General features: G+C 51.5%; 1 protein-coding gene across 1 annotated transcript; it reads left to right on the forward strand.

Moving 5' to 3' along the window:
* The first annotated feature begins 4,751 nt into the window (after positions 1–4,751).
* On the forward strand, positions 4,752–19,243 carry TNFRSF1A (TNF receptor superfamily member 1A). Its single transcript, XM_037514502.2, has 10 exons — positions 4,752–5,109; positions 12,425–12,578; positions 12,820–12,948; positions 13,222–13,371; positions 13,612–13,690; positions 16,715–16,788; positions 16,915–17,028; positions 17,317–17,345; positions 17,851–18,109; positions 18,233–19,243. Exons 1-10 carry the CDS (start codon positions 5,071–5,073, stop codon positions 18,535–18,537), a joined length of 1,332 nt encoding a protein of 443 aa, XP_037370399.1. The 5' UTR covers positions 4,752–5,070; the 3' UTR covers positions 18,538–19,243.
* Positions 19,244–19,312: the final 69 nt, after the last annotated feature.

Below are 19,312 nucleotides of genomic sequence, written 5' to 3' on the forward strand. Positions count from 1 at the left end.
ACATAGAGGACTGTCTGGAGAGCTGGATGGGGCCACAATGAAGGGGATGGGCAGTGGATACAAGTCACTGCCTAAGCTTTGGGGAGATTCTGGGCTAGGAGAGGGGCCAGGCTCCCATACTCCTTGACTTCATTATGGAACTGACATTCTTCAGGAGCCTCAGGAGAGACAACTGTGCTGCTAGCTCCTTCCTGCTGGTGCTGATGAACCTTTGCTATGTCATGTGCCCATCACCATGACAGGGTGAAGCATAAAGACAAGGTGCAGTTTCCCTCAGAAGACCTGTGCAGTGTGTGGGAGGACACCCCTGTCCAATGTCTGAACCTCCTTTTCTGTCCCGGCTTGAGTTACCATCCTCAGTTCCCCTCCACTGGAGACCACACTGGAGACCACTCACCACCAACTGCACCCTAACCTCTCCATCTGCCTACTTCCCTTCCCATCAATGGCACTGGAGTGGGGGGGGGGAGAGGAGACTCAGGCCAGTTTCTCCAGGAACCTCGGGGTCTTAAATATATTCTCATTCTCCATCATAATCATCAGAGAGAGAGAGAGAGAGAAAGAGAGAGAGAAGCAGAGGGAATCCCCCCAAGTTTAACAAAGGAGAAGTTGAGGGGTGTCCAAGTGGAAGCCAGTTTTCTGTCCCCCAGTTCCCCCCACCCCAGCATCAGACCTGGAACTCAGAAGTTACCGTTTCTCATCTTTAAGGAGGCTTCCCCTGCTGCTGCCACCTACTCCCTTAATTACAGCCTCCCTGCCCCCCCCCCCACAAAAAAAAACCAGAAACAAAGGTCACAGCCTGGAACGGGTGTGCAAACTTCTGACTTCCCTTTCTCACACAAGCTGATGAAGGGAAAATGATGTCACAACAGTCCCCTGGCCACGTCCCTCAGGTTCAGCCTTCCTCTCATCTGCTCTGCTGTTCTCCGGCCACAGCTCAGCCTCCGCCTTGCTCACCTCCTTCCCGGCCCCCACCCCTCTGCCTGGGGCTGGCAGGGCCTGCTGGACCAAGCTGGACCCCTTGTGGATGACAGAGGCCGGTCACACTGCCTCCCCGCCTCCCCACGCTCACTCCTGGCCTGTGATTTTGACCCTGAGAAATTGTCTTCTCTCCACCCCTCAGATACTCGGGCCCCAGGGTTAGGAGTTAGGGTGCTAAGGAGAAGCTTTTCAGTTGCTTCATTTTCCTCGTGGAGGTTCGCGGGTGAAGGGGGCTTGCCCGAGTTCATCATTCTTACACAGTCTGGAACCCAGGTCTCTTGATATGACCCTCCTGGCTTGTGAGACCTGCGATGTGACTCCTGAGACACGTGGGGCTGGAACCAGAACCCACGCCACTCCGACTTGGAGGCCAGTGCCCCAAGCTGCTCAGTGTGGCTGTGTGTGTGTGTGTGTGTGTGTGTGTGTGTGTGTGTGTGATGTGATGGGGAGTGGGGGTCTATTCTCTCAAGCTCTTTGCCCTTTATCCTTTGTTCCACAAACCCTGATCACCAATCCCATCATCTCCCAGTTTGCCCACCTCCTGTTTCTCTCCCTCTCAGCATATTTCTTCTTCCCGCTGAGAGATGATAGTCATATTCTCACCTCCTCTGAGACCAGTTAACTCTTCATATTCCTGCATCTACTCACCTTTCACTACCTTTTTTAAAACAAATTTACTGAACAATTTAATATTTCTCCAAACTTTAAACTTACTGAATAATAGTTACTTGAACCACCGCCCCCCCCATGAAAGAATTTCTCCTTTTGTGCCGGACTATTAAAAATCCCTGGTCACGGGCCTCCCCGGTGGCGCAGCGGTTGAGCGCTGGGTTGTGAAGCTGCCCGCAGCCCCTGCGGCGCCGGTTCGATCCCCGGCTGCTCCCCGGCCACCGGAGGAGGGTCCCACATGGCACGCAGACCTCTCCTGCCGCCCGCTGCTCCCCTCAGCAGTGTACTTCGGTCCTTCTGCCTGCTCTGCTCCCCGCTCTGGCTCTGGTGAATTCTCTCACCCTCCCGCGCTTCTGACTGTACCCAGTGCATGTATAAATAAATAAAATAAATCTTTAAAAAAAAATTGTTTAAAAAAAAATGCCTGGTCACATGAAAAATGGGACTTTGCTGTGGTTATCAATTATTAATACAAAGGATTACTTACGGAATGCTCAGTGTATGGCAAGCACTTGCTAAATACTCTGCATTTAATCATCAACGCATATGAGATGTGACTCTTCTTGCTTCTTTACATTGGAAACTGAGCAATCTGACTCTTGCTAATGATCTTGCTTCTTCATCAGCTCTGCTCTGGACCCCCAACTCTGCTCTGGCCCCCCTCATGCTGTACTCTGCCTCCCTGGGAGTTGGTGGGTGAGCTCCTTTCTCTGTGAGTCTGGCTTCAACCCTCAGGTTCTTTGGAAGCTGGAAGCTGGAGTGAAGTGAGAGGTGGGGACCATTCATGCTCCCTTCTCACCTACAGGTGCCTGTCTCATAGAGGAGAGGCCAGGAGGGGCCAGAAAGCATGGACTTCAGGGTGAGGGGTCAGCTGGAGGATCCGGGGGAGAAGTGCAGAGAAATGTAACATTCTAGGACCTTACTCTTCTCTGGTCTCCCCAAATTTCTAAGCAATCTTAGCAGCCAGAGGCTCTCAGGCTGGGAATAGGGAAGGTTATTGTGCCTGTGTCAAGGTCACTGTATGGGGTTCATTGGGGAGATATCCTGTACAAGTGGCAGTGATAAACATGCCCAAAAAATTCAGGGTGTGAGGTCTGACTCCACAGGACAGATAGGGGCCTCCATGGTGGTGCAAGGAGTTAAGTCTCAGCACTACGAAGCTTCGAAGCTTCGGTATCCACTGCAGCAAGAGTTTGATCCCCAGGCAGGGAGGAGACCCTCCTGTCTCGCCCACACTCCCCTCAGCAGTGTATTTCAGTCGATCCTCTCGTTCTGCTCCCCACTCTGTCTCTGGTGAATCCTCTCACCCCCGGCACCTCTGGCCTATACCCCAGTGCTTGTATGCATAAAATAAGTAAAATAAATCTTAAAAAACAAAAACAAGATAGATAGAAAAATGGAGTTCAAAATGGGCCCTTGGACTGAAGTTAGGAGCCCGGTGTCTTGCTGGTTCTGTCAGGAAAATGCTGTGTGTATGTATGGACCCCAGTTTTTCATCCGTAAAACAAGGCGGTTGCAGTAGATCAGCTGTGACAATTAAAGAGAATTTTGTTGAGTAAACGAGTTTATTAAAGAACCACAGTGAGGAGTCCGGGAATGCTCCAGAGGTCTCTGATTTCAGAGTCTCAGTGAAATTTGCTCAGTAAGGTTACAGTGAACTTTTCAGGAAAGATTAGGGTAGGGGCCCAGTTTATGTTTTCTGTCTGATGTTATTTATGAACTGAGGAGGACAGGCAGGGTAGCTAAAGCTACCCTATCTTTTTTTTTTTTTAAAAGAGGCATGTATTTTTATTTTATTTGTTTGTTTGTTTGTTTGTACATGCACTGGGTATAGTCAGAAGCACGGGAGGGTGAGAGAATTCACCAGAGCCAGAGTGGGGAGCAGAGCAGGCAGACTGATGAAGTACACTGCTGAGGGGAGCAGCGGGCGGCAGGAGAGGTCTGTGCGCCATGTGGGACCCTCCTTTGGTGGCCTGGAGCAGCCGGGGATCGAACTGGCACCGCAGAGGCCGCGGGCAGCTTCGCAACCCAGCGCTCAACCACTGCACCACCGGGGAGGCCTGCTACCCTATCTTTTTTAGAAAAAACATCTTCTGGGAACACTGGGGGATGTGTGAAGCCCTAAATCATGGAGTCGATATTCCTTCGACGTTCTTGATTTACTGGAGAGGTGGCATGCTTTCCCAGGGGCACCTTCTTCAAAGGGCCAGACCAGCTGTGCCTTGTCTTTCAAACTTTCCTGCCAATGGAGAATGACACTGGGGTTGTATTAACTTTGTTAGTTAACAGCTCTAGGGTCCATTGAGATTGACATACATTAGACTATTTGGGGAAGGGCTCTGGGAACACACTAGTAATATCTGATGGAGGAAGCTGTCATTTCCAAAGCGTTTTCACAGATGTGACCTCCATTATCCTCATGCCATCACTTTCCCCAGGCAGGTAGGCTGGGCACTGTTACTCTTACTTAATAGATGAGGAACTGAGGTTCTCTGAGGTCTGGGGCAAGGGAGGTTCAACTCTTGTGGGTACCCAGGCAGCAGCTGGAGGACCCAGCCAGGCAAAGACAGTGGTGGTGGCAAAGGTGATGTTATGGGGCTTCACCGACTCAGAGCAGGACACTAAGGTTAGGATTCACTCAGGTTTAGTTTGGAGGGATAATTGCCCAAGAAAATGGGAGGTTAGGGTGTCAGTTGGGAAGCATTACTAAGGAACATCTATCAGCTGTCAAGTACTTATTTGTCCCTGCTCAATAAATCCTACAGCACCCTTAGGAGGTGAGTTCTTTCCAATTGGGGAAGAGGCTTAGAGCGTTTCTCCAAGACCACCCAGCCAAAAAGTAGAGGACTCTGAACTGGGACTCAGTGACTCCCAAGCTGTGGGTCTTTCTATTGCTGTTCTTTTGGCAAAGGGGCAGGAGAAGGGGTAAGCTAAGCAGGAGGGGGGTGGTGGTGGTGCATTTTGGTTGGGAGTGTTCAGATTGGTGGGTTAGGGGCACAAGGCACTTGGATCTGGCACTCTGGTACCTGTGGCTGAGCCACTAAGAGTTAAAGAACTTTTGCCTCCCTGCCTCTTAACTCCTCCCACCTCCTCCCCCGGCTCTTCCTGTCTTGCTTGCAACACCCCAAGTGCTCTCTCCCTTCCCCTCCCACCTCCTCTCTCCTCCTCGGGTTAATTTTCTCCGAGTTCTCTGGACTCAGGCTCCAGTTCTGGCCTTCAGGGTTTGAGGTTCTGGGGACCAGGTGGTGATCTACCCCCTAGTCTCAACCCTCAATCCCCAACCTATGTCCTGGGATCCATTTGGACCCAACACATTCCAGGACTCCGGTGCCGTCTGGCCATAGGTCGCTGCTGCCTCGCCACTGCCGCCACCACCACCTGAGCCCTAATGGGGGAGTGAGAGGACAACGCTGGCCGGACATGGGCCTCCCTGCCGTGCCTGGCCTGCTGCTGCCACTGGTGAGAGGAGGGACAGAGGGGGAATGAGATGGTGGGTAAAGGACGCTGTGGGACTGGAGAGTGGGCCTAGCCATGGGAGGGCTGAGGCCTCTGCCGTCTCAGGCCTGCATGACCTAAGCCAGAAGTTGGCATTTTCCCATTCATTCACCCCAGAGTCAGGCGCCAGGGACAAGTTTGAGAGGCAGGGAGTAAAAGAAAGCCCCTGCCTGATGCTGAAGGAAGTTTGCTGGGCCTGGGGTGTCCAGGAATGTGGCGGCAGGTGATCGGACAGGGTGGGGTGGATTTGCTAGAGAAAGAAAAGGAGCAGGAGAAAGAAGGCTAGTCCACTCAGAGTCCAGATGATTCAGTGTCCAGATGTGCCTCTGGCCAGCTGGCTGGCTCCCGATGTGCTGGGCTGTGTGGATGTCTGGTGGACACCCTGCGATGTCTGAAGAAACCCTGCTAGAAGGCAGGGGTTGGATGTTGGTGAAGTGGGTAAACTGAGTCCTGGCAGGAGATGGGTCGGTGGACTAGGTTTGGGATACTGTGTGAGGGTATTGGGAGTGGAGTGGGAGCTTGGGTAAACGCAAGGCAACCAAGTGGACGTGTCCCTAGTGCACCCCTGCCCCCCAGGCCCATGTCTCTCACCTGTGGGCATTCTTTACCTCCTTCCTCTGGCTCAGCTTTCAGGCAGGTGACCTCTGTCGGACTGACCCTCTCTAGATGCCCCTGTGCCCCACCCCCACCCCTGACCTAAACAACAATCCCTTGTTTGCTTTTTCTTCATTTTGGGGAAGTCAGTAGAAAGTAGCTGTCGTCATTGGAAAATGTCCCTTTCTCTAACCTCAGGCACTCCAGTGTATCCTTGATCTCCCCCACATCCTGGAACTATTCCACAGACACCCTGTGCTCCTTGCTCCCACCCAGTTGGGGGTGTTCTTTTGAATCCCTGTCCTCTCACTGGCCCACCCAAAGCTTGTTCTACCTCTCCCAGTGGCTTATATCTTCTGCTTGGTGTCTGATTAATATTTTCTCTCCCAGTCATTCCTTTAGTTTTTTTCTGTCAGTCTCCCCAGAAATTTCCTCAGATTTCCCAGAATGTCCTTGTTGAAACCCTTCTTCTCTTTTCTTCCCTCTGCCTCTGCTCTGTTCCATGTTCCTAGACCTTAATTCCTCATCCCCACATGCAGGCATGCGCACACCTTCCATTGTCAACTCACTGCGCTGCTGCTGCTGTCTCCCACCTCCTGTCTCTCAGTCTTTGTCTTCTTTTCCCTTCTCTCAAGGTTGTCCTTCTCCCAGCCCCTTCCCTCACCACTGTTCAGCAACCCTGTTCTCTCTTTGGGGGGAGGAGGGGTGGCATAGCTTGCCTAGATTCAAATCCTGGCTCCCTCACATGCTAGCTGCCTGAACTTGAGCACGTTTCGTAACTTCTCCATAGATTACTTTCTTTGTCTTTAAAATGGACATAATAGTCACTACCCCTTAATGTTGTTTGGAAGATGAAATTGATATACATTAAGTATTTGATTTATTAAGTGCCAGCTCTGTGCTAGGCTGTTTTAGAGATTATTGTAGCAGTGAACAAAATCTCTGTGCTGTGGAGTTTGCATTCTAGTAGGGGAATAAGGTGCAGCAGATAGAAAGCTCTCTATAAATGTTGGCTTTTATGTTGTTGGAATTAGCAGCATTAACAGTAATTACTCAGTGACTACTTGGATTTGGAAAACAGGGTACAGGAGACTGCCTGGGGGCTGGGGCTGATCCAGTCCAGAAGGGGGTGTGACTACTAAGGGCCAGGAGCTCAGCCTATGTCTGGGTGGAGAAACAGGGGTCTGGAAGTTCTGGGTAAGGCTGTCAGGAGCTTTTCAGCTTCTCAGCATTCAAAGGGCAACACAGAGCATACTCTGTGTGTGTGTGTGTGTGTGTGTGTGTGTGTGTGTGTCTGTGTTGGGGGGATGGAGTTGAATACAGGACACCATGTGACAAAGCAAGCAGGATTTTGCTGCTCTTAAAGAGCTTACAGCTTAAAAGATATTAAAATAGATGTGGTATATATACACAATGGAATATTATTCAGCAATCAAAAAAGATAAACTCATACCATTCACAGCAATGTGGATGGAGCTAGAAGGAATTATGCTCAGTGAAATAAGCCAGAAGGAAAAAGAAAAATATCAGATGGTTTCACTTATAGCAGGAATATAGGGGAACCCAATAAGACATCAGTGTAAAAAAAAATAATTACAGCACAAAACACAACAAAGCAAAAACAGACAATTATAAATCAGAGACATCCTGCAGGGGAGGAGGAGGGAGAGGGATCAGAGGGAGGGAGGGAGGAGCACAGGGGACTGAGGTGATGGTGCAGGGGTGCCTTGGGGAAGGAAATTCTATGGGGACTCAATCTGAGGGGGTGGGGGGAAGCAAATATTGTCTAAAAAAATTTAGAAAATGGTAAATGTTAAAATAAAAAATAAATAAGTATGCGTTAAAAAAACAAAAGATCTTAAAATAAAAATGATTTCAGAACAATTTGGAGGAAAATACCCACAGAAGCATTGTGGTACCTGGAGCATGGATGGAGGCAGAGCCAGGGAAGGGTGTAAGCACTTGCAGTTGCCTTTTCTTGCCTAGCAGCTCTCTGCTCTAGATGATTCAGGTCATGCGCCCCCCCTCCCCCCAGTTCCTGTTCTCCGCCCAGGTCACTGAGTCTATCACTGACGGTCTCTGACCCAACTGACAGCTCTTGGAGCATGAGCTGTACGTTCATCTCTGCATCCTGGCATCCATGGGAGACCTGGCACATAGACTGTTTCTTAACTATCAAAAAAATAAAGGAACAGGGATTGGTTGGATGAGACTAGGGAGGAAAGACACCACAGGAAAGTGGATTTAGCGCTGAGATGTGAAGTCAGTTACCCCAGAAAGGGTGGCTAGATAGAAGGGAGGCAGGAGAGTCAGGAGACTGTTTTGAGGGAGACTAGAGCAATGGTGAAATGGGATTTTCAGTGGAGGTGGTGACAACAGGAAGACAAAGGCTTTAGAGTGGAAAGACCACTTCGAGGAGTTATGAGAAAGAGAAAACTGGAGGGAATGGGACAGTGGGAAAGGAAGGAAGGAAGAATCATGACTGTGATCCCAGATGGAGCAATGAATGCATTCATTCATTCAGAAACAGTTCCCTGAGGCCCACTGTGCCCAGTGGTATGTTGAGAACAGCAGTGAGGTACCTGTGCAAGAACTCATTCAGGGAAGCAACGAGGGAATGGAATTGATGTTCGAGGTCAGGCCCTGGAGAGGAAGGTTCCCACACATGAGGGTGCAAGTTGAAGCCTGAATGCAGATAAGAAAGTGTGTAGGATGCACTGGAGCAGGAAAGAGGCTGGTGGCTGGGCAATCCTTTGGGAGACTGTTACAGTAATGCATGTGTGAGGCAACCCAGGGACACGAAGAGGGCTGAGAGGTGACAGGAAGGCGTGGCCAAATGGATTGACAGATGGGATGGCAGCAGGCTTAGGGATGGGACAGGAGGAGAGAAAGGTTTGGGTATCGGTGCTGATATGTTGGTGTGACATTTGTCTAGACAGGGGATGGATGAGTTTAGTTTGGGGCACATTCAAGTTCCAGGAAACAGCAACTAACAGGCCGGAGAGAGTTTCTTAAACTCTTAACTGCCTCCAGAAGGCTTGCTTTGACACAATAGGAATCTCAAATGGAGACATTCCCCAGGAAGTGTGTGTGGGCGTGCATGTGCACATGGATGGGGAGAGGGAGGGACTGAGAAGAGTTTGAGAACTCTTCCTTTGAGATAAATATGATCCTACAGGGGGGAGGGGGCACCGACTCCCTCCTCTGTCTTTGGGAATCACTGGCTTCAACTGGAGTGGAAGACAGATTAGTCACTACACCAACCCATAAATCCATGTTTAATTTGCTCCTCCAGTTCTAGGTGCTGAGAGTTTACCCGGGAGGGTAAGACACTATCTCTGACCAAGATACTCTCTCTGATCTCTCACCTTCTAGAGTTTATGGTCTATTTGGGGAGATCGTATCTGCTTACCCCAGATAATTATGTTATGATAGGAACCCAAGGTAGATATAGTTAATTCATGTTATTAAAGTTCACAGGGGCCTGAGCCCCTAATGAGCTTGGGTGGGGGAAGCTACATTAGTAGAGGGCTGCAGGGGAGGGTGGTGGGGCCCTTCGAGGAGATGCTGACGTGGGCTCACCAAAGCTCTTGCCGTTCAGTGAACAGACACATCTTAGTTTAATGAACACGTTCTGTGGGGGAAAGGAACTGCTAAGTGGTCCCGTGAGGTCATTGGGTCAGAGTCAGACCGCAGGGGCTATCTTAGCTCCTGCTCCACTCCGCGCCCCAGCACAGGAAGTCACACTTTAAAGCCTCCCCAGGCGGAAGTTGTGGGGGAGTTGGAGGGATGCTGGGCCACCCCCTCAACTGTTTCTCTACTGCACCCCCTCCCTTCCTGCCCTTCCCTGCTTGCAGGCACTCATGCTGGGGCTTAGGTGCTTTGAGCTCACCCCCAATTCTGCTGCTAAGGACCCTGCTCACCAGGGCTCACTGGTGCCAACAAATGGTGCCCACTGATGAGAAGCTTGAGGCCTCTGGTTCTTAGGGGTCAGATGGGGCTGTCCTGGGGCACTGCTGGGGCCTAGAGCGGGGAAATAGTGCTGGCTGCATCACCTACCTTCTCACTTCCCCCCTCTGTCCTGGAAGTGGGTTTTCAGGGTTCTGAAGTTTTTCCTGTGCTGCCATTGGGCTTGAAGGAGGGGCTCTGGACACTCAGAACTGGCCTTATTTTCTCATGACTATGTGGGGACCCCAGGGAGGTCCCAAAACTGAACCCAGCTGGCCAGAACTGGCCAGGCTGTGGGAAAGCAGTGAATCCCGGGTGGGAAGGCAGCCTTGGTTTGTTTCCTTCTGGAACTGGGGAGTGTCACGGGGCCAGAGGGAGAACCTAGGGAACAGGGTTTATCTGCTGGCAACTGGTTGAACCTGGAGGAGGCGCCTGGAAGGGGCCTGGGCTGAAGGAAGGATGCTGAGGGCTGGGAAGGAGCTGAATGGCCCTCAGGGAGGGATGGGTAGTGATTTGATGGGAGGAAGCCAGGGGTCGACAGAGACTTCCTTTTGGGATTGAATGGATGAGGGAGCCATTTCCTGAAACATGTGGGCCAAATGGGACAGGGGTCCATTGCCTGGCTCTTTTGAGGAGGAGGGGGAGAAAAGGGGGGCTCTGAGTGGAGACCGAGAGAGACCAGCCCACAGGAGGAAGGGATAGATTGGGGTCTCAATCCCTGGCTGCTCCCTTCAGAATTTCTGCTGATTCATGACCCTTGAGGAGCTGGGGAAGCTGTTGGTTCCTTCTCCCCTCCCTACCTCTGGCCTGAGTCACTGGGCGGAGCTGCTGGGAAAAGATTTGCTTTTCCCGGATCTGACTTAACCCTCAATGTGCTGGAGGTAGGGACATGTGGCTGAAGAAAGCCTCTCTCCCACCCTCCTGGGAAGCTCAGCCCTCACAGGCCAGAGGTCTAGAAAAGCTCCTCTTCCCCCAGGCTGTCCCGGGACTGAAGCCCCCCAGTTCTTCCTATCTCTGTCTCTGCTGATTGGCTTTGCTCCCAAACCCGCTGGCTGGAATTCCAGTGCCAGTGACCTTACGTGCTAGGGGCTCTTCGGGGAAAGGAACCACATTTTCAGGATTGGGAAGTTGTTCTCATAACCACCCCAAACACTTGCTGTTGTCCTGAATGTCCTAGTCCATTCTCAGGGGAGATGGACTGTGCTGGAGAGGGTCAGAGAAGGAGGCTGCTTTCTGGGCTGGGGAGTGCCTCCCTGCGGGAGAGGGGCTGCTGCTGTGTTTCTGAGTGTGGCTCCTCCTGTTGTAGTTGGGGGCTGGCTGCTTCAGGGTCTCCCAGCCCTTGACCCAGGGTAGACCCGCCTACCTGCCTGTGTGGTCCAAAATGGAGAGCTGTTGAGGCAGAAGGGCTGTCCTTGGTCAGGGGTTTTTGTTATTCCACAAAGCATGTTTAACATGCTTTGAGAACATCCTCTTGTCTTTACAAAAAACGGCTCTTATAACAGCAAAAATTATCATGGCCCAGGAAAAGCCAGCAAGAAGCTGGAAGATCGAAGAGCAAAGTCTAGGGGGCCTCCCTGGTGGCCTAGGGGTTAAATCTCAGTCCTATCACCGCTGTGAGCTGTGGCCTGAGTTCAATCTTATCCAGGAGGTGACCCACAAATGGCTCAGCAGACCTCTCCTGTCTCACCTGCTGCTCCCCTTAGCAGTGTATTTCAATAAAATCTGCCTGTTCTCTTCCCCACTCTGTCTCTGGTGAATCCTCTTACACCCACCCTGCTCCTCTGGCCTACACCCAGTTCTTCCATGCAAAAAAAAAAAAAAAAAAAAAAAAAGGAAAAAAAGCAAAGTCTGGGCCCGAGCTCCACAAAGAGCTGGGCTTGCAAATCAGCTGCCATGGACTCGACCTGAGGCTGAATGACCAGACTGCCCAATGGGTAAAGGGCTGTAGGACTTTCTGACACACCTGATGGTCATTTGAGTCAGCCTCTCATTAGCTCTAGTTGCATGCAACTTACATTACAGGCCTCTGTCCACTCCTGGACCCCACTCCTCACATTCCATCCCTGACCCTGAAATTTCCCTTTTACTCTTCTCACATTTGCCCCCACCAAGCTGGGGTCTGTATGTGGATTTAGTGACGGGAAGAGATGCAACATGGAGTCCAGAGGTACACCCCAAGTGAGGTTTTGATACAATTGATGCAATTTATAAAGAAATTTTTTTCTTGCTTTTGCCTGCTGCTGAGAAATGGGCCCACAAAAACATCACTCCTCTCCACCCCAATTTGGTTGTTTCCAAAACCTTTTTATTGGTATCACACCATATAAGAAAGTGCATAGGTCTGAAAGCAGCACCCACATGCAGAAACACCACCCCAAGCTTTAGAGCTGCTTGTGGGAAGGAAGGAGGGCCATGATTGAGGTCACTGGCCAGTACCCGTCATCCAAAAACATTCCTTGGAAATCTGTCCTGCATCCAGTACTATTAGCTGTTGTGGGGATAAAAGGATAACATATAATCCGGGCCTGGGATCTACTAGCCTTGGGTTGGAAAGACAAAAATGGGCACATAGGACAATTGAGTCAATCAGAACAAACAATTAAGTTTAGAGAACATAGAGTGGGCGTGGCCTGGGAGAATGTTCCACCCAGGAAGGACTTGAGCTGGGGAGGTGAGACTTGCTTTCCTTTGCCTGTTTACCCTTCCTGATGGGTCTCCTCTGCCGATTCCTCCCCAGGTGCTCCTGGCTGTGTTGGAGGTCGTGTACCCCTCTGGTGTTACTGGACTGGTCACTCACCTCAGGGACCTGGAGAAGAGAGACAGCCTGTGTCCCCAGGGAAAATATGTCCACCCTGAGAACAATTCCATTTGCTGTACCTTTTGCCACAAAGGTGGGAGAAAGTAGTGGCAGTGAATCCCCTTGCTGTGGGGCCCTATTTTTTCCTTTGCTCTTTCAGAAATTCTAGAACCTGGGGCCCTTGGCCCCAGGGCTGCTAACGTTGTTTCCCCTCCTGGGCTTTTCTCTCTCCTTTAACCTCTTGGAGACTTCAGGGAGGTGGGGCTGCTCTGCCTGGCCTGGGGCTCTTTTCCTGAGCTCTGGGCTACAGCTTAACCCTGACACCCCAATCACAGGGACCTACCTGCGCAACCACTGTCGAGGCCCGGGGCTAGACACGGACTGTAAAGAGTGTGAAAAGGGCACCTATAGTGCTACAAAAAACTACCACCGATATTGCCACGGCTGCTCCAAGTGCCGGGAAGGTGAGTCTCAGCAGAGGGGAGGGCTTGAAACAGAATGTTCACGGTCTGGGGACATAGGTGGGTTGTTGGGAGGGGTGTGTGTGCCTGTCTCTGTGCAAGTGGAGCTTGTCAGCAGGTGCGTGAGTGAGTATGCATGGGGGTGAGCACGTGTTATAGAGGCACACACATACCATGGTTGGGGTGTCCACAAGGGAATGCAGGGGAAGAATAGAAGGGTGAATATGGAACTCCGGGGGGCAGTCAGCCTCACGCCTCATGTCCTCCCCTCACCAGAATTGCTCCAGGTGGAGATTTCCCCTTGCATGTTGGACCGGGACACTGTGTGTGGCTGCAGGAAGAACCAGTACCGGAAAAATTTGGGTGGCTCTCTTTTCCAGTGCGTGAACTGTAACCCCTGCCTCAATGGCACAGTGCATCGTCCCTGTAAGCATGGATCCTGTCCCCCTGCCCTGCCCCCTCCTTCCTTCCCAAGAAGGCCTGGTGCTTATCTCTGCCTTTCTGCCCCCAAAGACAGTTCTTCTTTAGCTTCCCACTCCCGAGGTCTGTGCGCCCCCTCGAACTCCCAAGGTCTATGGACCACCTCCACCTGCCCCTCTTCCTTGTGCTTTGCAGTCCTGGGGGTGCAGGATGGATTCTTGAGCTGTGCTGCATCTCTTCCCACAGGCCAGGAGCAAGAGGATACGTATTGCCACTGCCATGCTGGGTTCTTTTCAAGAGAGAATAAATGTGTCTCCTGTGTTCAGTGAGTATCTGTTAGCTCCTGGGCACTGGGTGGGGAGTGGCTGTGGGTAAGAGACACTAGCAGGGCAAGGGAGACACCCCAGGGTGCTCCGATTGATTGTTTGAAGGGGAGACACCTAGGTGAAGACACTAGACAGTCCCATCTCTCCCTCCTGGCTTGTTCCTAATATTTTTTCCTGTTTTTTTGAAAAGCATTTGTAGCTTTTAAATATGAACCTCTAGGCTTTAAGCTACCAGGACACACAGGACACAGTCCCTGTCCCTCTCTGCTCTCCCCCAGTCTTCTCAGCTCTTCCTTGAAGAATTTGGCCTTTACCAGCACAGACTGCTTTGTGAACTTTCTCTTCCCCAGGACTTTGGAGTAGCCTGATCGCACCATGTTAGTGATAGAAGCAGCTCTAGTCCTGTTTTTTGCAGCATTTATCAGAGTTTTCTCACTGATCAAGGTCCACAGTTTATCAAGTTGGGCAGATGCTCTGAATCCTCTTTAAGGGTGATGCTTCACCCTAACTTTCCCAGACTGACCCAGGTGACATCTGTCAAAGCTGATCCCGTGGTGACCAGGGCCTCCTGAGTGCTTATGATGCTGGCTGCTGTGGCTGTGGCTCACATGGGCCCAAAGTTTCTGGATGGCATAAAAGAGTTTGTTCCCAAATCTTAAGAAATCTTTGGGGATCTAACCCTAGGACTTGCAATTCTTTTTAGGCATTCAGGTTCATGGATCCCGGGGCATGCATTTTTACATCTGAAATAAGATAGCATCTTATAACAACTGATGCTGTGTCCTGGTTGAGCGGCAGCTTGGGGTGTGCGTAGCATAAAAACAATGTGCTTGATGGCATCTTGGGTTTGATACAATCTGGCATTTCCTCCCCAATTCCTTTGACCAGGCTCCTCACTCTTGGTTTCTTGCTTGCCAAGGAGAAACTCTGAGCCTTCTAAAGTTGAACTGACCTGGGTGTCCACCTCAGCCTTGCCAGGTACTGGCTGTGTGACCTCGGACAAAGTCTTCATTTCCTTACCTTTATAGTAAGGATAATGACACCCACTTGGCGAAGTTGTAAAAGCCACGAAAATTAACTACCAAGCATCTGGCGCAAAACTACTTTTTCCACTAAGTTTTATCTTTTCTCCCTGAAAGAACTTTCCCACCCATTCCATGTGATTCTCACCGTGAGCTCATGAGGTGGACAGAAGTGCTGCTTCTGCTTTCAGATTCCTGCTGAGAACTCACCTTGTCAAGTTCCGTTTAGGCTGTTCCCCCACCCCGTCCCCTTCCCCACCACTCATCACTCCCACTCTAGTGACAGATCCCAACATGGGAAGATTTTCTTGGGCTGCCCCTAGTCATGTGTATATCTAAGTTTTTCATGGGCATGTTTGACCACTTTTCAAGGTCACGTACTGTCACTAGCAGGGGTATCTCCAGAAAAAGCTATTGAGCCTTGGGCCTCCCCGGTGGCACAGCGGTTGAGCTCTGGGTTGCGAAGCTGCCCGCAGCCCCTGCAGAGCCGGTTCGATCCCCGGCTGCTCCCCGGCCACCGGAGGAGGGTCCCACATGGCGCGCAGACCTCCCCTGCCACCCGCTGCTCCCCTCAGCAGTGTCTTCGGTCCTTCTGCCTGCTCTGCTCCCCGCTCTGGCTCTGGTGAATTCTCTTACCCTCCCGCGCTTCTGACTGTACCCAGTGCTTGTATGTATGTATGTATAAATCAATCAATCAATCAATCACTAAATCGTAAAAAAAAAAAAACTTAAAAAAAATTTAAAAAAAAAGCTATTGAGCCTCTCCTTGCCACAGCGTTCTTTTTTTTTTTTTAAGATTTATTTATTTATGCATATAAGAACTGGGGTAGAGGTGTGAGAGGATTCACCAGAGACAGAGTGGGGAACAGAACAGGCAGATTGACTGAAATACACTGCTGAGGGGAGCAGCGGGAGAGTCAGGAGAGGTCTGCTGCGCCATGTGGGTTGCTCCCTGGCTGGTGAGGGATAGAACTTGTGCTGTAGAGGCTGCGGACAGCTTCATAGGTTGCATCTTAATCCCTTGCGCCACCAGGGAGGCCCCCATCGACAGGATTCTTAACAGTAAAACAATGGGGCCTCCCTGGTGGCGCAAGGGGTTAAGACGCAACCTATGAAGCTATTCGCAGCCACTGCAGCACGAGTTCGATCCCTCACCAGCCAGGGAGCTACCCACATGGCGCAGCAGACTTCTGACTCACCTGCTGCTCCCCTCAGCAGTGTATTTCAGTCATTTTGCCTGTTCTGTACTCCACTCTGTCCCTGTTGAATCCTCTCACACCTCTACCCCAGTTCTTGTATGCATAAATAAATCTTAAAAAAACAAGTAAACAGTGATTTAAAAAAACAAACAATTCAGGGGCCTCCGTGGTGACCTAAGGGTTAAGTCTCAGCACTATAACTGCTATGGCCTGAATTCGATCCCTGGCCAGGGAGCTAACACACATATCATGTAGCAGACTTCTCCTGTCTTCCCACTGTTCCCCTCAGCATTGTATTTCAGTAAATCTGCCTGTTTTGCTCCCTACTCTGTCTCTGCTGAATCCTCTCACCCTCTGCACTATGGCTTTCACCCCAGTTTTCTACACAAAAATAAATATTAAAAAAAGAAAAAAAGTATGCCTTAAAAAATATTCAATGGCTGCTACAATAGGAGCCCCGTTTTATTACTGGGGAGAATGGAAGCCTAAGGGTTAAATAAATGAGTTGCTTAGAGTTGCACTGTAACCAGTGAATGGACTAGAATTTACACCTTGACCCTGAGTGCTTTTAATGTTTAATACACAGTCTCTTCAAGATCAATTTCAGTTCTAACATTAAATATTTCTGTGATTAACTTGTGTTTCATCCCTTGGCATCAGTTCCTAATAATGGGTTTAATTTCCATTCTGTCAAGAGATAGCTAAAATATTTGTAAAGCAAAGAATTTCCAACAACCTGGGTCTTGTCTTCTTTTTCCTTGTTCCTTCTTTTTCACCCAGTGCTATCTCTTTTTTTTTTTAGCTGTAAGAATGCAGACTGTGAGAAGTCGTGTAAGCCCTTCTCAACAGAACCATCTCAGCACCCTAATGACCCAGGTGAGAAATAACCAGGTGCCCACACTCACCTGCCCTCCTAAACCTTGACCCTCAGCCCATTTTGCTACCCACCCCTCCTGTCTCCTGCTGCCCCTTCCTCTGACCACAATCTGCTTTGTCCTCCAGGCACTGCGGTACTGTTGCCCATGGTGATCTTTCTGGGCGTTTGCCTTTTGTCCCTCCTCTTTGTTGGCATAGGATGCCGCTACCAACGGTGGAAACCCAAGCTCTACTCCATTGGTGAGTGGGGCCTTTGCCAGGGAAGGGTGCTGGTGGGGGTATGGGAGGTTGAGTGGGTAAGATGGACAAGTGTGGAGAGAACCAAGGGGTGCCCCCTTAGCTTGCTGCCAAGCACTCTGTTGGCAGGAGTGGCCATGGTGACAGGTGGTACTGCACGGGTGGTTCTCTAGTCCCTGGGGAGATGTGGGCCCTGAAGCTTGTCACCGCAAGTCCCATCTGACAGCCCTAGTATGAGCCCAGGCGTAAGAGGGGAAGTGAGCTTATGACTCTTTGTTTCTTTTTTCTCAGTTTGTGGGAAATCGACACTTGTAAAAGAGGTAAGAGGAAAGTAGGCACCTACCCTCAATCTTCCCGGCCTTTCTATTATAATTCTGTAATTCCCAATTCATCTGGGATCACCCTTTTGCCCTGGGGTTCCCCTAATTCCCTCTAGCTCCAACTCCCATGTAGAATAACAAGGACTGGGCTGTTGGGCCTCCCCTGGTGGCGCAGGCAGTTGAGCACAGCGCTGTGAAGCTGTCCGCGCTCTCTGCAGCGCTGGTTCGATCCCGGCCAGCCGGCAGGGGTCCCACATGCTTCAGCAGACCTCTCCTGTTGCGTACCCGCTGCTCCCCTCAGCAGTGTATTTCGTCAGTCTGCCTGTTCTGTTCCCTGCTCTGTCTCTGGTGAATTCTCTCACCCACCTGCGCATCTGGCCTGTACCCGGGTTCCTGTATAAATAAATAAATAAACAAACAAACAAATAAATAAATCTTAAAAAAAAAAAAAAGGACTGGGCTGTTTTCTCCCTCCTGCATTCATGCTATGCCTCCTCTCTTGCAGGGCGAGCCTGAGGCCCTGGCCCCGGCGCCAGGCTTCATTTCCACCCCGGGCTTCAGTCCCATCCCCACCTTCAACCCCAGCCCCATCTTCAGCCCTGGCGACTGGCCCAACTTCAGGACTGGACCACCCCATACGGAGATGGCCCCACCCCACCTAGGGGCAGCCCCCTTTCCTCTCTCACCTGCAGTCCCTACCCTCAGCCACAACCCTGCTCCTCTTCCGAAGGGGATGGACAGTGTCCACCCGCAGCGCCCAGACGGTGAGTTTCTCCCAGGGGATGGGGATGGAGGGCGGGTGGGCCGGGATCCCCGAGGGCCCCTGTGCGGGGTAGCAGAGCCGGGCAGGGATCTCCAGGCTCACTGCCCGCTGCGCTGCTGCCCAGATCCGGCGACCCTGTATGCGGTGGTGGACGGCGTGCCCCCGTCGCGCTGGAGGGAGTTCGTGCGGCGGCTGGGGCTGAGCGAGCACGAGATCGAGCGGCTGGAGATGCAGAACGGGCGCTGCCTGCGCGAGGCGCAGTACAGCATGCTGGAGGCCTGGCGCCGGCGCACGCCCCGCCGCGAGGCCACGCTGGACCTGCTGGGCAGCGTGCTCCGCGACATGGACCTGCTAGGCTGCCTGGAGGACATTGAGGAGGCCCTGCGGGGCTCCGCCTTCCCGTCCACCAAGTCCTGCCTTCCCCGGTGAGGCCGCGCCTCGCCCCCTCCTGGGCGGAGCCTGCTCCCAGGACACTTGCTTTCTGCCTTGGGGCACCCTGGAAGGACCTGCAAGGTGCACTCTGGACCCCCTTTTTTGTGGAGAGGAAGGGTCTTGGAGGGGCATGCACCAGCTCGCAGCCACTTGGTACTACTCCCTCAGTGTACATAGCTTTTCAACTGCCTGAGCGCTGCTGGGGGGGGGGGTCACTGTGTGTGTGTGTGTGTGTGTGTGTGTGTGTGTGTGTGTGTGTGTGAGAGAGAGAGAGAGAGAGAGAGAGAGAGAGAGAGAGAGAGAGAGAGAGGAGGGAGAGGGAGAGAGAGGGGAGATGTACCCTTGAGCTCCCGAGAGACGCTGAATGTGCCAGGAGCCCAAGTGGGGTGCACGAGGGACTTCATGCCTCATTGCCCATATGGGCTTTGGAGAGCGCAGCCAGGCTGCTTAGGGGCCCTCTAAGCCTTTTTCACAGTACTCAAGCAATGTTTGTATCAGTTATATTACACTAATAGAAACTTGGCATGCCTTCGCCCCTGCGGGGACAAGCACAGCATCAGCTGACTTGTGGGGGGCAGGGGCAGGGGCAGAACAGCAGGGTGTCCAGCTGGGGTTGTGGACTTTTGTAAATACACTAAAACTCTGGATATTAAAGCTCTGCCTCTGGAGGGAGTGGCTTTTTGAGTGCTGGGTGTGGGGTCTGGGACCGAGAGTGAGCCCCTGAGAGATGGGGTGGGGCCAGATACACCCCCACCATGACGCCAGCTGACAG

The sequence above is a fragment of the Talpa occidentalis genome, unplaced genomic scaffold (assembly GCF_014898055.3).
Source record: "Talpa occidentalis isolate TD23 unplaced genomic scaffold, MPIMG_talOcc4v2.1 talOcc4.16, whole genome shotgun sequence".
Taxonomy (NCBI): Eukaryota; Metazoa; Chordata; class Mammalia; order Eulipotyphla; family Talpidae; genus Talpa; species Talpa occidentalis.

Coding starts and splice junctions, on each gene's coding strand:
- TNFRSF1A (XM_037514502.2), top strand. CDS start 5,071: ATGGGCCTCCCTGCCGTGCCTGGCCTGCTGCTGCCACTG. Junction 13,372..13,611: donor TGGCACAGTGCATCGTCCCT/GTAAGCATGGAT, acceptor CTCTTCCCACAG/GCCAGGAGCAAGAGGATACG. Junction 16,789..16,914: donor TCAGCACCCTAATGACCCAG/GTGAGAAATAAC, acceptor TTTGTCCTCCAG/GCACTGCGGTACTGTTGCCC.